Raw genomic sequence first — 14,626 nt, forward strand, 5'->3', positions numbered from 1 at the left:
GTCAGACCAAAGGCACAAGGGTCATGAGAAGTGCGGGGTCATTATGCCTAAGGGCTGAAATCAAGTGCTGAAGTAACCCTCAGAGGCTAGGCCTGCAAAAAGGCCCTGGCCATAAGACATTAACATTCAATTTCAGACTCTCTCAGCATGGCAACTGGCGCTTGTTTTAAATAAGAATAACTATCAAGCCAGCCCCAGCAGAGAAAAGAGTAGCCTGTTCATACAACAGAAGTACTGTCCAGCGACAGATTTCTTGGGATAATTAGCTGAACGATGTCGGCCCATGAAGAAAACGTCGGTTTCAAGCCACGGCGCAGACCGGACGCAGGCAACTGGAGCCTCACAGAGGCTGTGAGGCCTCGGGATCTTTGGAAGCAGTGGACGGCAACTGGCAAATCAGACAACGGTGGCCAAGCTGCAGGTCGCAGGTAAGTGCCGGCTGTACTAAGTACTGCATGCGGTGCAGGAAAACCAGACGGGTGGGCAACGCGTTGTTGCCGCTTCTTCTGAATGGTAAGCAAACCTTGAAAAGCCGTCCTTAATGCAGGCAATTAAGAGAGGTATTCCTGGCAGATCTTGGGGAACCAGAACCACCCAGCGCGCAGAGCAAGTTGGAAGTTGGCTGCGGCTGTCGTGGCCGACACGAACAGGGCGCATCCCAACATGCGATGACTCTGAAGTCGGACGTAAGTTCGAATAGTCTTCCATCTGCATCTCTGCAACTGTGCCTTCGCCATGGACCACGAGGACAGCGCAGCAGCCGCAGCAGGTGGTTTGGTGGAGCTGTGTTCTTCGCGCTTCCCGAGGGGTTCCAGCGGCGGAATCTGGACATGCAGGCAAGCGGTTTTATTGGGCGCATCTGCGAGTGCCCCTCTGTACCATGACGACACCAAGCTGCGACGGAGCGGGGCGCATCTTCCCAGGGTTCAAACAGTGCGATGCATCTCTGAAGCGTGCCGCCGCGGGAGCCGTCTGAACTGTCAAATTGTTAGCTTGGCCTTTTCCAGAAGAAATAAGCACAGGCCAAAGCCACCATAATAAGATCCAGGAATGGAGTCAAGACTCGACTCAGTCGGTTTGAAGAAGTACGGATAGCCAGCCTCTCGAGCACAATGGCGGGGTGATTCTCTGAGACTCTGACCAGCTGTCATGAGCGACAGGGATGGGGGCGGATGACAAGGCCCGTCGGGGTGTCACGGCCTGTCACTGCCCTGGACCGCCCACCCTCTCAGCATCGGATGGCGTGCCGCAGCAAATCTGCCTGGTCACAAGGCTGCCTTGGCCGTGCTTTTCGATGCCGGGGATGCTGCTGTTCTTTTTTGTTGGGGAAGGTTGCTGACGGATGGGCGACAGAGGTATTATTTGCATGTCTCGCCCGTGGTCAGTTTCGGTGATGGCAGTTGAACGACATGGACTAGCGCTGGGTGGTTTTTCTTCCCAAGGTGGATTCGGGTTGGTCAGTACAAATGACGTAACGGTTTTGCTTCGCGAGCATTCGACCCTCCGTCGAGGCTGTCGGGAGGGAGATGATAAATGACGGTCAGCAGCCAGGCTAGGCAGGCTACGTGAGCTAGAAGGCCATGGGTAGGCACTGTTAATAGCGTGTCTGTTGAAGCAAGGAGTCGACGCAATAGTGCAGAAATGCGACTTTGGCTGGCAAAGAAAGGCCGGAGCGAACCAAGAAAAGAGGTCGAGTGTTTGGAGTTGGGTGAAGGGTGGATGGAAATAGCCCAGCTAGAACACGGTTGAACATGGGTTGTAGGTGGTTGGAGCAGCAGCGACATGGAACACCCTTCCAGATGCAGCCCTTTAGTCGCATCGACCACGGACAAACCTTGGCCGGACGGCGAGAACAGGCGGGATGGGAAGGAAGGGAAGGAAGGAGGGCACCGGCCTGGTGTTTGAAGCCCTGGTCCGGGCCTTCCACTGGGTGCCTCAGACAGCCGAGTCCATGAGTGAGTGAGGTGGTGTTCCCGTCACCGAGAACCTACCTTCCTACTGCCCTGGACGTGGAGGTGGGATGGACTCGTGGAGAGGGAGCAGAGCGAGGAGAAGGGCCCTAAAAGGAGGGGCCGCACGCTGGACGCTGGACGGGAGGCCGTGGGCAGTCCAGGTCCAGGTCCAGGTCCAAGGTCCACCATCTCAGCCCAACTCGACCGGCATCACGCTGCTGCGCCTGGTGTTCTGCCCCTCCCTCCACTTCTTCGCTTCGCTTCCGTCCGTCCCTCTTCCCTCCCCCCTCCCCCTCCTCTTTCTCGCTCTTGAACACCATCCATCATCGTTTCTTTCTCCTTCTCCCGGGCACTTCCCTCCATTTCCACCCAGAACCGCACACACACCAAAAAGCTGCCGACTGTTCGTTCAGACAGCTTGCACTCACCCAACCGGATACGTTGGTGTCCCACCAGCCATCCCATTAAATTGATCGGCTACGTACCCTGCTCCAAATAAAGAGCCTACAGAGCAGCGAGCCACGACTACATATGTACATCGCCTAGCCCATCAACCCCCTCCGTCATCATCGTACATTCTTTGTTCAACCACGCCTGCAACCGCCCATAGCGAACCGTTTCGCCGTTAGATCTCGCCTGCCGTCTTCCGAAACCACCGTCGCTAGCTTCCGATTTCTCGTCCATCGCATCGCATTTAGCGATGGCTGGAGTTTATAGAGAGTCGACCCGCGTCTACCGGGACCGAGCCGACTCAACTTCATCCGATGAAGGTGGATTCAAGAAGAGAACAACTGTCCGCCGTTACAAAGTCGCCCCTAGCCGTGTTGAAACCCTTGAGAGGATCGAACGCGAGCGTGTAGAGCTTGACGACGACGATCGCCGATCACGATATTCCAACTATCCCCCCCCTCTGCGTACTTCCGGCGAATTTCCCTATGCCGAGCGCCCCCGCTCTGCCTTTGATTCCCGGAGCCAGGTTGTCGAACGTCAAGTTATTGAGCGCGAGCGCGAGGTCGATCCCTACAGAACCGACTCTCGCAGCGTCATCTACGAGAAGGACTACGAGCGGGAGCGCCGCTTCGACGACAACCGCAGCGTCATCGAAGTTGAGCGTGATCGCGATTGGGACCGCCGCTCCAACCGCCCGTGGGATCACCACCACCACCACCATCATCACCATGGCGACACCGAAGTCGTCGTGGATAAGCGCGTAGAGCGTCGTGAGGATGGCGATGTTCAGGTTGAGAAGCGTATTGAGGAGTATCGAGACGATCATGGCGGCGCAGAGGTCGAAAAGTACCGTAAGGAGACCGAATATTACTCCCCCGTCAGCCCCCCGCCTATCCCCCAGCCCGTCATCATTCGACAGAAGGCTCCTGAGCCCCAACAGATCATTGTCCAGGAGGCTCCTCCGCCAGCTCCTATTGTTCTTCCCCGCCAAGAACCCAATATCGTCGTCTTGAGAGAGCGCGAACAACCAATGGTCCGCCGTGACCCCCGAGAGGATGAGTACTATTACCGCCGTGAGACCAAGACTGTCGGCCGCCACCGGGACGATCGCGAGTACTACTACGACCGCCGGGGACGTGGCTACGCCAGTGATGAGGAAGACTACCACTACAAGAAAACCATCATTCGACGTGAGAGAAGCAACAGTTCCGACCACCACCACAAGCGCCACCTTGCCGAGGGTGCCCTTGCCGGAGCTGGTATTGCTGCTCTCGCTGCAAGCCGTAGAGACAGCCACGGTGAGCTCCCCGTCAATCGTGGAAGCAAAGTGCTCGCTGGTGCCGCGCTCGGAGGTCTGGGCACTGAGATCATCCGGCGTGCACGCAGCGCGTACGAAGAAAACTATGGGGATGACTACTATGACCGTCACCACGGATCTCGATCTAGATCACGCAGCCGCAGCTCCAGGATCAAAACTGGTCTTGGCATCGCCGCTGCTGCTCTCGCGGTAGCCGGTGCCGCCAAGTACATGCAGAGCAACAAGATTGAAAAGGAAGAGGCCACCCGCGGCCGAAGCCGTGGCAGAGGCTACTCTGTCTCTAGCTACTCGGTGTCTCGATCCCGTAGCCGCAGCCGCAAGAGCCGCAGCCGTTCTGTCGCCAAGGCTGCCGCCGCAACTGCCGCCGCCGCCGGTTTGGTGAAGCACTTCCGTGATAAGTCCAAGTCGAAGTCCCGTAGCCGATCGCGGTCCAAGTCTCGTCTGAGAACCGGCGCAGAAATTGCAGCGGCCGGCTTAGCCGGAGGCGTCGCCAGCAAGATCTACAAGAATCGCAAGGACAAGAAGGAGCGCGAGATTGAGCGCGAACTGAGCGATGAGGAGTATGAGGAGGATCTCCGGCGGGAGCGGCGGCGCTCACGTCGCCGGTCGCGCAGCAGGTCCCAGGCCCGCTCTCTATACTCGGAGCCGCGCAACGCTGATACCGAGCTAGGCTTAGTTGAGTACGGAACAGCTCCGCTGCCGTCCGAGCCGCCCTACCCGCCGGATGACGGGTATGAGTCTGCAGCGAACGAGAGGCGACGACGTCGACACCGGGATGGACGCGATGACCCCGAGCCGGCGCAGAAGAGAAGCAAGAGTCGATTGAGGGACATGGCGGCGGCAGCGGTTGGGACAGGGGCCGCTGCTATTGGTATCAAGCAGTATCAGAAAAAGAAGGAGAAGGAAGAGGACGATAGGAGATCGAGGGAAAGGAGCGCACGATCCCGTTCCCGTGATCGATCAATCTCGCGCGACAGAGCTTATTCACGGGACCGGGCTTCAAGGGACCGAGTTTCAAGAGACCGTGCCTCCAGCGGAGAACGGCCACGAAACAGGGAACGCGAGCGGGACCGCAGACGTGAGTCTCGAAGTTGAACGCATGTGGGTGGCCAATGTCACTGACAAGCAGACAGGATACGAAGATGATGCTCGAGCCGGGCATTACGATGACTACAGCCGTCCGCCGTCGCCGCCACACGCGTCGGGCGGCTCGTACTACCCAACTGCGACTGGTGCTGCTGCGGGCTTCACTCAACACCCAAACATTTCGACAACGAACTTGCGGGACCAATACCCGCCGTACCCTCAAGATTACGGGCCACCGATGGGACCGTCTCCACCTATGGCCACGGGCGGCGCTAGTGGATATCCTCCGCCTCCGCCCGCGGGAGGTCCTCCTCCGGCAGGCGGCCCACCGCCCGGAACGAGGTTCGGCCCTGACCATGTGAGTGAAGACATATCTCGTAGCGCCTCACCGCAAGATGCCCAGCCAGTCTCTCTGGGTCCTGAGGGTGGGTCGATCTGATCGTTATCTCATTTGTATGTTTAGTGCTCTTGTGACGTGGACTGACAGATCACAGATGGTGTAAAATGGCGAGAGCGTGCTAAAAAGTTCATACCGCCTGAGGCCCTTTCTCGGTCTCGTTCTCAATCGCAGCCCCGCTCGCGGTCTGCATCACCGTCATCTTCCTCTGTATCCAGCGCAGAGTCAGTCAAGCGTCCACACTCTGCTTCAAAATCAGTCACCTTCATCCCTTTGTCTCCTAAATCGTCACAGACCATGCACCGGCATCGTAAGGAACAAGAAGTGGCTGCGGCTGAAGAGGAGGAGAAGGAGAAGCAGCCACCTTCTCTGAGTGAGGAGCAATTAGCAACCATCCGGCCTGTTCTTAACCGCCGACGGTCCTCGTCGGACCCCTCCGCCAATCATCCACTCATCCGCCAGAAGAGGCGTGGCATGGAATTCCCTGTGATGGACTCCGATAGTGAAGTAGAGGTGCTTCCCGATCGCTTTGACTCTCATGGACGTCCTCTGAACGGTAGCACAGGCGCAATGAGATGGCGGCAAGGCAACTTTGAATCGCGGCCCCGCAACGGCAACGGCTGGCACACGAGCGGCGCATGGGCCGTCGGCGGCACGGATGACGACTCAGTTCAAAAGATCGCGAGCAACATTGAAGGCATGATTAGCGGGCATGGCAGCTGGAAGAGTCTCTTGAAGGACATGGTTGGCGTTGTGCAGGAGGTGCAGCATGGAGGGCAGCGAAGGATAGAAGACGACGCGAGCGAAGATGAGGATCTCGACCGAAGACGAAGGAGAAGGAGGAGGAGGAGCGGATAACGACTCATGACGTTGCGACTTTTCCCTTGTTTTTCCTTGTATGACATTCATATGTTTGGATCTAGACACGATATGATGGCCGATGTAACGACTCATGACTTTGCTTCAACACTTAACGAACGAGACGGTTGTTAGACATGGATACATTACAGCAAATGGACTATTTGAATCCCTGAAACGCCCCTTGAATGACGAACAATGTGAATGAGCAAACACCTCGAATAAGCAAACATCGTGAATGGGCAAAATCTTTGAATGGCCAACAGTCTCAATCAACATACCAAAAGACAATTCATTTTCAATGGCAAACATTGTGGAAATAAGGGACTCTTGACATTACGGCCGTCTATTGTTCTATCACACACACACATCATCTACATCTCATCATAACTCATCGTGCACAGGGGGCTTCTCCGGCCTTCCGCTGTCCTTGTGCAAGTCGACGGCAATCTTGCCGCGCCACTTTTGGAACACGCTCCACATCTCCTTCTCCATCCCGCTCTCCATCTGGTCCGGCAGCACTACCACGTAGTCCACGAACAGGTTGCCAAACTCCGTCTTGTGGTAGACGCTGTCGCCGTCCTCGTGGAACTTTGGCATGCCCTCGCCCTGCACCGTCTCCACATGTCCCGGCTGCACAACCTGGCCTCTCTCCCTTCCCAGCTTAACCACATGCCCGTCGAGGTGCGTCAGGTTGCGCGTCCAGTCTCCCATCCACGCCTCGCGCAGCGACAGCACCTCGGTCCAGTACAGGTCATCCCCCTTGCGTCTGAAGAACGTGCCGTCGACCTTGTCGGGGTTATCCGTGCCCAGCTCGGGCTCCTTCTCCGCCAGCGTGACGACCAGGTTTCCGGCCACATAATCCGGGCTCGCGTCGGCCTCGTTCTCGTACACGATCTGGCTGTCTCTGCCCGCGCCGCGGGCGACCGTGAGCTGCACCGTCGTGGGCTTGCGCACCACGCGCGCGCCGCCGCACGTGTGGCACTTGTGCTTGATACTCTGGCCGCGGCCGCCGCAGGCGTCGCACTGCATCTGGACCTGCTGGTACATGCCGGGCGCGAGCTGGTGCTTGACGATGCGCACGCCGCGGCCGCCGCAGACGCCGCACGTGTCGACGGTGCCGTCGGCGGAGCCGGTGCCGTCGCAGTCCTCGCAGATGTGCTGCTTGTCCCACTGGAACTCGGTGTTGATGCCGTTGTAGAAGTCGCGGAGGGCGATGCCGATGCGCACGTTGACGTCCTGACCGCGGCGCTGGCCGTGGCCGCCAAAGTGGCCGCCGCCGCCGAAGAAGCGCGAGAAGACGTCGAAGGGGTCGTGGCGGTGGAAGCCGCCGCCGCCCTGCTGCTGCTGCTTGAGGCCCTCGTGGCCGTACTGGTCGTAGATCTTGCGGGTCTCCGGGTCGATGAGGGCCTCGTAGGCTTCTGAGACTTCGACGAACTTGTCCTTTGCGGTGTCGTCGCCGCTATTTGTGAAAGAGAGGTTAGCTTGGGTGGGTTCTGGGAATAGCAGGGGAGAGGGAGGTAGCGTACGGGTTCTTATCGGGGTGGTATTTCTTGCTGAGTTTGCGGTAGGCGGATTTAATCTCGCGGTCGGAGGCGGACTTGTTGATGCCCAGGACCTTGTAGTAGTCCTCGACGCAGAGGGCGACTTGGACGATGCATAGGAGCAGCAGCAGCAGCGCTGCCCCTCGGAAGAGGAACATCGTGGGTGTACTTCGAGGGCGTATTAGTGGCCGAAAGGTTAAAAATGCGTAATGGCTTGAAATAAAAATCACACCGTTCGCGGTAGTGAGGTCGCCCGATTTTTTCAAGTCCTTGAAGGAGTGACTCAAAGGAAGAAAAGGACTTGTCGTGTGAGAGGAAGGGGGGAGGTGGGTTATGGAGAAGGAAGACTCTGAAAGATCTCAAAGAAGGCGAGCGCAATTGAACAGCTGCTTGAAATGCAAGTTCCAACGTGTTAAGAAGGGGGAGCTGGGAGGTACGATAAGAAATGTTATCAGAGATTGTTAATTGGATGGCTGCTCAATGCAGCCCGCCCCACAGAGGAAATGTGGAGACTTTGAGTTCAGACGACTCGCAGCGCGACAGAGACGTCAGAAACGTCCAAGTTGAGGCCAATCCCATATGCTTTTTCTTTCTTAGGTTGTTTGTCATCTGCGATTTGATTTTCGCTCCATCCTCGGCGCAGTTTCCGATTCCAAGACACAAACACACCTCTCGAAGTAACTGAGTCGCTGGCCAGAAGTCGGCCGCAAATTGTCCGCGACGATGGCGTCAAAGAAGTACGCCTTCCTCCCGATGGAGGACGACGAGGTCGGCCCCACGAAAGTCGTCAAGGAGAAGAAGAAGCACAAGTCGCGCCACCGTGACCGGTCACGCGAAAGAGATAGAGACCGCGACCGGAACGAACGGACGTCCCGCCGCCGCTCTCGCTCACGATCACCGGCCCGCCCGTCAAAACAGTATCGCAAACGAGACACAGACAACGACGACAGGTGGGCGGACGAGGAGCCGCCATCGGAAGGGGAAGAAGAGGTCGACGAGGAGCCCGAGTTTCAGGAGTCGGCGTCGAAGCGCGTCAAGCTCAGCCACGATGACCGAGATCGCGACCGAGACCGCGAACGGGATGAGGGCTTGTCAGACGGCGCGCGCGAGGAGCTGGAGCGGCAGCGGGATATCGAGGAGCGTGAGGCATTTGCGAAGCGGCTGAAAGACAAGGACGATAAGAGGAGCAAGGGCTCGGATAGCAGGAGGCTGCCGGACGCGGCGGACCGGAAGGCGACGATGGAGGACTTGAGAATGAAGAGTCGGCAGACGTACCTCGGGAAGCGAGAGGCCGAGAAGCTCGCCCTGCTGCGGAAACAGGTCGCAGAAGAGACGGCGGAGCTCAGGAGCGGTGCGAGGCTGTCGGAGAAGGAGAAGGCCGAGTTCGCCAAGAACCGCGAGATTTTGAGGTTAGCGGAGGAGAGGTTGAAGATTGATGACCACAAGGACGGGTATTACATCCCCGAGGACTACATCACGGAAAAGGGAAAGATCGACAGAAAGAGGAAGGAGGATGCCATGTACAAGCGATACGTGGAGAAGGACGAGTACGGCCAGGAGAAGTTTGTGACGGAACACGAGGAGTGGGAAAGGGAGCAGGCGACCAAGGCCAAGGCGCAAATTCAGAGGTCTGAGAGGGAGAATGACGACTATGCATATGTGTTGGATGAGGAGCAGTATATCCAGTGGAATTTGGGTTCGAGTTTGCCCGGAGAAGGCAAGCTGACGAAGGAGCAGCAGTTCCTTGCGGCACAGATTGAGGCAGCCGAGAAAAAGCAGCTTTCGATCCAGGAGACGAGGAAGAGCTTGCCGATTTACGCCTACCGAGACGACTTCCTCGCGGCGATGGAAAAGTATCAGATTCTGGTTATTGTCGGAGAGACGGGATCCGGAAAGACAACGCAATTGCCGCAATACCTGCACGAAGCAGGATATACGAAAAACGGGCTAAAGGTCGGATGTACGCAGCCTCGTCGTGTCGCAGCAATGAGTGTTGCAGCACGTGTGGCGGATGAAGTAGGCGTCAAGGTCGGCCAGGAAGTAGGATACTCGATCCGTTTCGAGGACAACACCAGCGACAAGACCATTCTCAAGTACATGACCGACGGCATGTTGCTAAGAGAGTTTATGACTGAGCCTGATCTCGCCGGATACTCCGCCATCATGATTGACGAAGCCCATGAGAGAACGGTACACACCGATATTCTACTGGCTCTGGTCAAGGACCTGGCGAGGGAACGACCCGACCTCAAACTCCTCATCTCATCCGCCACGATGAACGCCGAGAAATTTGCGGCGTATTTTGATGACGCGCCCATCTACAACATTCCCGGCAGACGGTACCCCGTCGACATCTACTACACCCCCGCCCCTGAAGCAAACTACCTCGCAGCAGCCATCACCACAGTCTTCCAGATCCACACCACACAAGGAAAAGGCGACATCCTCGTCTTCCTCACGGGCCAAGACGAAATCGACGCAGCCGAGCAGCAGATCGCCGACACAGCGAAGAAGCTGGGCTCCCGCATCAAGGAGCTCGTCATCTGCCCCATCTACGCCAACCTCCCCTCCGAGCTGCAAGCCAAAATCTTCGAACCAACACCCGAGGGCGCGCGCAAGGTGGTTCTCGCCACGAACATTGCCGAAACCTCGCTGACAATCGACGGCATCGTCTACGTCATCGACCCGGGCTTCGTCAAGGAAAACGTCTACAACCCGGCCACCGGCATGGAGAACCTCGTCGTGACGCCGTGCTCCCGTGCCTCCGCAAACCAGCGCTCCGGCCGCGCAGGCCGTGTCGGCCCCGGCAAGTGCTTCCGCCTCTACACAAAGTTCGCCTACATGAACGAGATGGACGAGTCGCCAATGCCCGAGATCCAGCGCACGAACCTGAACGGTGTCGTCCTCCAGCTGAAATCCCTCGGCATCAACGAGCTGCTCGACTTCGAGTTCATGGACCCGCCCCCAACCGAGGCCCTCATCGGCGCCCTCAACAACCTCTTCGCCCTCCAGGCCCTCAACCACAAGGGCGAGCTCACCAAGATGGGCCGCCAGATGGCCGAGTTCCCCACGGACCCCATGCTCGCCAAGGCCGTTCTCGCCGCCGACAAGGAAGGGTGCGTCGAGGAGGTCCTCTCCGTCGTCTCCATGCTCTCCGAGGCGTCCGCCCTCTTCTTCCGCCCCAAGGACAAGAAGATCCACGCCGACTCCGCCCGCGCCCGCTTCACAATCAAGGACGGCGGCGACCACCTCACCCTCCTCAACATCTGGAACCAGTGGGTCGACGCAGACTTCTCCCCCATCTGGTCCCGCGAGAACTTCCTCCAGCAGCGCTCCCTCACCCGCGCCCGCGACGTGCGCGACCAGCTCGCCAAGCTCTGCGAGCGCGTCGAGGTCTCCCCCTCCACCTGCGGCTCCTCCAACCTGACACCCATCAAGCGCGCCCTCACCGCGGGCTTCTTCCCCAACGCCGCCCGCCTCCAGCGCTCCGGCGACTCGTACCGCACCGTCAAGAAGAACGCCACCGTCTACGTGCACCCGTCCTCCGTCCTCATGGGCGTCGACCCGCCCATCCGCATGCTCGTGTACTTCGAGCTCGTGCAGACCACCAAGGAGTACATGCGCAGCTGCATGCCCATCGAGGCCAAGTGGCTCGCGGGGCTGGCACCGCACTTCTACAAAAAGGGAGACGTCGAGGCGTTGGAGGAGAAGAAGATGCCCAAAAGCCGGAGTTACGACCGGTAGTCTCTTTCATGTTGGCTGTGGCATATGGATGGTTCACGTCGGGCATGGCAAGGGTTCGCGGTGCAATGATGTTTAAAAGGTACAAATTGAATATCACATCTGGATGGCCACAACTACTCCCCATCGGACACACGTTCCCTTCGTGTATCATCCTGATCAACGGAATCCAATAAATCAAACCATTGCAGAAGCCTTCACAATTGATTGGCCATAGAGACCGCCTAATTTTCCTGTGTCTGCGCAGCCAAAACTGTGTACTCGATAATCGCGACGATGACCACGAGGTAGCCTATAACCACAAGAAAAGTAGCCCCTCTGGCACAGGAAAACAAGGCGCCCTCTAGAACATTTGCAATCTCAAGAACCCAGCCACCGCGGCGCTCTCATCGGATAAAAATAAGCCGCCGCTATTGCCCACAGTTCCATCGATAACCATCTCGACTAACGCGCGCAAATGATCAGTTACCTAGAGACCGCCCCCCTAGACTGACATGTCAAACGAAAAGAGGCCGCGCCGCGCCGTCCCACGTCACTCATGCAAGAATCTGGGCAAGCGCTAGAAGCGTCTTTCACATGCTAGACCAGCCAATAAACCCCGCGCCTCACGAGATCAAAGTCACATTTCCAGAAATCCATTTTTGAGCAAGCACGGATCTAGAAAAACGGGAAATAGTTCGAGTTCGCTTCAAACAATCTTGAGCTTTGCATTGCTTTCGTCAAGGGAGGCCACATGAAAATTCCCATACTACGTGAATCCAAGCGCTGAAGGATCAGAAATATTTCCACCTCCCAAAAACTGTCCGAACTACACCCTTTCCCATCACATTTTGAGCGACAGAGTTGAATTCCCTCTTTACCGCAACTCCATATAGTTTCCTTGGACGAATTTGAAACGAAGTGAATAAGTCGGGAAATAAAAAAGCAGCAATTTGACAGTGTCCCCCCATCCCCCAAAAAGTTCAATGAGACAGCCGCCCCGGATGATATGGCTGCTCGCTTGTGTAGGAAGAAAAGAAGCGTTTGCGTGAAAGCGAGAAAAAAGTAATTGCAGGAAAGAACTTCCACTTTGGTATCAATGGTTTCTCCGTTTGCCTCCGACTCCGTACCAGTAAATTTGTAGTGTTTTGCAGCGCTTCGTCGTCTTTTGTTTTCCCTTCGTCGATAAATGCGTTCTTTTTAACGTGACGGCCCCTCAATCGGGCTCGTGGGCGAGCTGCGGACCCCGCTTAGATCCGTGCTTCCCGTGTGTCTGAGCACCTGCGACATGGTCTCAATGTTGAGGTCGCCGCTCATGTTCAGGTTGTGATGCGACGAGATGGGGCTTCCAACGGGCTTGCGCGCCGGGGACATTTCCAGTCCCTTGATGGACCCGGGGTTGCTTGTCGGCGGGGAGGTCGCCGGCTGCGACGAGACAGGAGAGCGGATGGGAGACGGCGACCGGGCGTTGACTGATGACAGCGAGGTCAGACCTGCGACATGGATCGACTCCCGAGAGCCTGCAGCACCTGCATGTCCGCCCTGCTCGGCTTGCACGACATCGGCAAAGGAAATGAAGCTGAGACGGCGAACGTCGGCGTTCTCGAGCGAGTTGTAGTTCGATGCGTCATCGCGGTCGGCAAATGCGCGCAATTCTTCCGTCCAGGATGCGGCCATTGAGTCGGAGGCGTGCGGGGTGCCGCCGTTGGCGCCCGTGACGGCGGCAGCTGCGGGCTGGTGCTGAGCGTGGGTGACGATTTCGACGCTGTCCGGGTCGAGGTGGTCGTCCGTGATGGCTTCCGAGGATGCATCGAGAACCGGCGGGATGTGGTTCTCTGTCTGGATGTGCGACGGGATGGCGGGCGATTGCGGCTTGATTGACATGTTGTCGACGTCGCGCTCGAAGATCTGAGAGCCCGCTGGTGATGGCAGGCGTGGGGAGCTGTAGATGCCACGGCCTGGCGACGAAGGGTGCACGGTGGTTGACCTGGCAGACGCTCTGGAGGGATCCCTTGACAAGGAAGGATTGCTGGTGACGGTCGAGGCAGAAGGCTTGGCGGATGACGACTTGTTGGAGGCGTTCGAGTCCTCCTTCTTCTTGCCGATTCCAAAGAGTCCCTTCACCTTGCTCTTCACATCCTTTTTGGAGGCATCGGATGCTGGCTCGTTGTGGCTCGCGGGGCGCGGTGTCGCATCACCACCTAATGTGTCGACAGCGGCGGCGGCGATGGGGTTCTGGGGGGAGATGCTAGCTCCCGCGGCGGCAGCAGTGACCGGAGCTGGTTCCACTAGACTCATCGTGAAGAGTGGTTGATTTTTGGCGATAGATTTGTTGCTGCAGAGGTGGTGGTGATTGTTGGAAGTTCAATGTCTTGTAGTTGGGTTTGCTGATAAGGCGCAAATGTAAATCACTGGCGGGAGTGACCAAGGTTTATGGAGAATGTTCCAAGCAGGGACCCTGACGTTTTGACGTTATTATGTAGGCCGGGGAGGAGAGGGGGAGCAGGAACGGATTCTGGGACGGGACAGGAAAACAGGTGGTGGGGGGACAATAGATTGGCTTGGTGACCCTGTGACCCTGACGTCGATTCCCGCGATTCGCCCTTTTTGGGTCACAGCAAGGGAAGGGGAAAGTGGAAGGGGTTCGACTTGGGGGTGTGTACAAGTGCGGTGATTGTCGCAGGAGCGGGCATCAGCATCAGCGTGCAAGTCCAGCGGCAGAGATCCCTCCCTAGCCATAGATCCGACACTTGATACTTTTGACACGCTTCAGAACGGGGGCGGGTGATATTATCGAGATGCACATACCAGAAGGGTAAAGAAGGACGAGGACGACGACAGGAAAAGGCCGCGACTGGATGTCTTCGTATGGCCTGCTGCAATGGGCGCAGCTCCCCTGCGTGCAGGCTTGGAATTGGAAGGGGACTAGCCGATCGAGAATGGGATGATTTACACGGGCGTTCGTTGGTTCTTGAACGTGTGAAGAGAGGAGAGACCAAGTCAGGTGTCACTTTTTGGCGGTGCCGGTTTTGGTGTGTTCCGTCTCTGTCTAATTGTCTCTGATGGGACGGTCGGTCGGGAATCGCAGTGGCTAGCTTGTCCGTCGTAAATCGTAGAGGACAGAGAGAAGAAAAAAGATTGACCCGGTCTTTGGGTCTTGAGTGAGGCGAGGAATGAGGGGCCGACGAAGATATGGCAGGGCGGCAGCAGTGAGGTACGATGGACGATGGACGGGATGCCGAAGAGTGGAAAATTCGCGCTGCTGTTGCAGGTCCCCTGAAAAGCAGCAGCAGCGACTGCT

The 14,626-nt window shown here is 57.4% G+C and overlaps 4 protein-coding genes across 4 annotated transcripts; 2 read left to right on the top strand and 2 right to left on the bottom strand.

Moving 5' to 3' along the window:
• Nucleotides 1–2,652: 2,652 nt before the first annotated feature.
• On the top strand, nt 2,653–6,061 carry GCG54_00011192 (uncharacterized protein; the record flags this gene model as incomplete). Its single annotated transcript, XM_045411101.1, has 3 exons — nt 2,653–4,798; nt 4,854–5,231; nt 5,301–6,061. 3 exons carry the CDS (start codon nt 2,653–2,655, stop codon nt 6,059–6,061), a joined length of 3,285 nt encoding a protein of 1,094 aa, XP_045268159.1.
• A 384-nt stretch (nt 6,062–6,445) lies between these two features.
• On the bottom strand, nt 6,446–7,763 carry GCG54_00011193 (DnaJ-related protein SCJ1; the record flags this gene model as incomplete). Its single annotated transcript, XM_045411102.1, has 2 exons — nt 6,446–7,523; nt 7,591–7,763. 2 exons carry the CDS (start codon nt 7,761–7,763, stop codon nt 6,446–6,448), a joined length of 1,251 nt encoding a protein of 416 aa, XP_045268160.1.
• A 565-nt stretch (nt 7,764–8,328) lies between these two features.
• GCG54_00011194 (Pre-mRNA-splicing factor ATP-dependent RNA helicase-like protein cdc28) lies at nt 8,329–11,349 on the top strand (the record flags this gene model as incomplete). Its single annotated transcript, XM_045411103.1, has 1 exon — nt 8,329–11,349. One exon carries the CDS (start codon nt 8,329–8,331, stop codon nt 11,347–11,349), a length of 3,021 nt encoding a protein of 1,006 aa, XP_045268161.1.
• A 1,176-nt stretch (nt 11,350–12,525) lies between these two features.
• Nucleotides 12,526–13,623, bottom strand: GCG54_00011195 (uncharacterized protein; the record flags this gene model as incomplete). Its single annotated transcript, XM_045411104.1, has 1 exon — nt 12,526–13,623. One exon carries the CDS (start codon nt 13,621–13,623, stop codon nt 12,526–12,528), a length of 1,098 nt encoding a protein of 365 aa, XP_045268162.1.
• Nucleotides 13,624–14,626: the final 1,003 nt, after the last annotated feature.

Source organism: Colletotrichum gloeosporioides (assembly GCF_011800055.1).
Source record: "Colletotrichum gloeosporioides strain Lc1 chromosome Unknown consensus_17, whole genome shotgun sequence".
NCBI lineage: Eukaryota > Fungi > Ascomycota > Sordariomycetes > Glomerellales > Glomerellaceae > Colletotrichum > Colletotrichum gloeosporioides.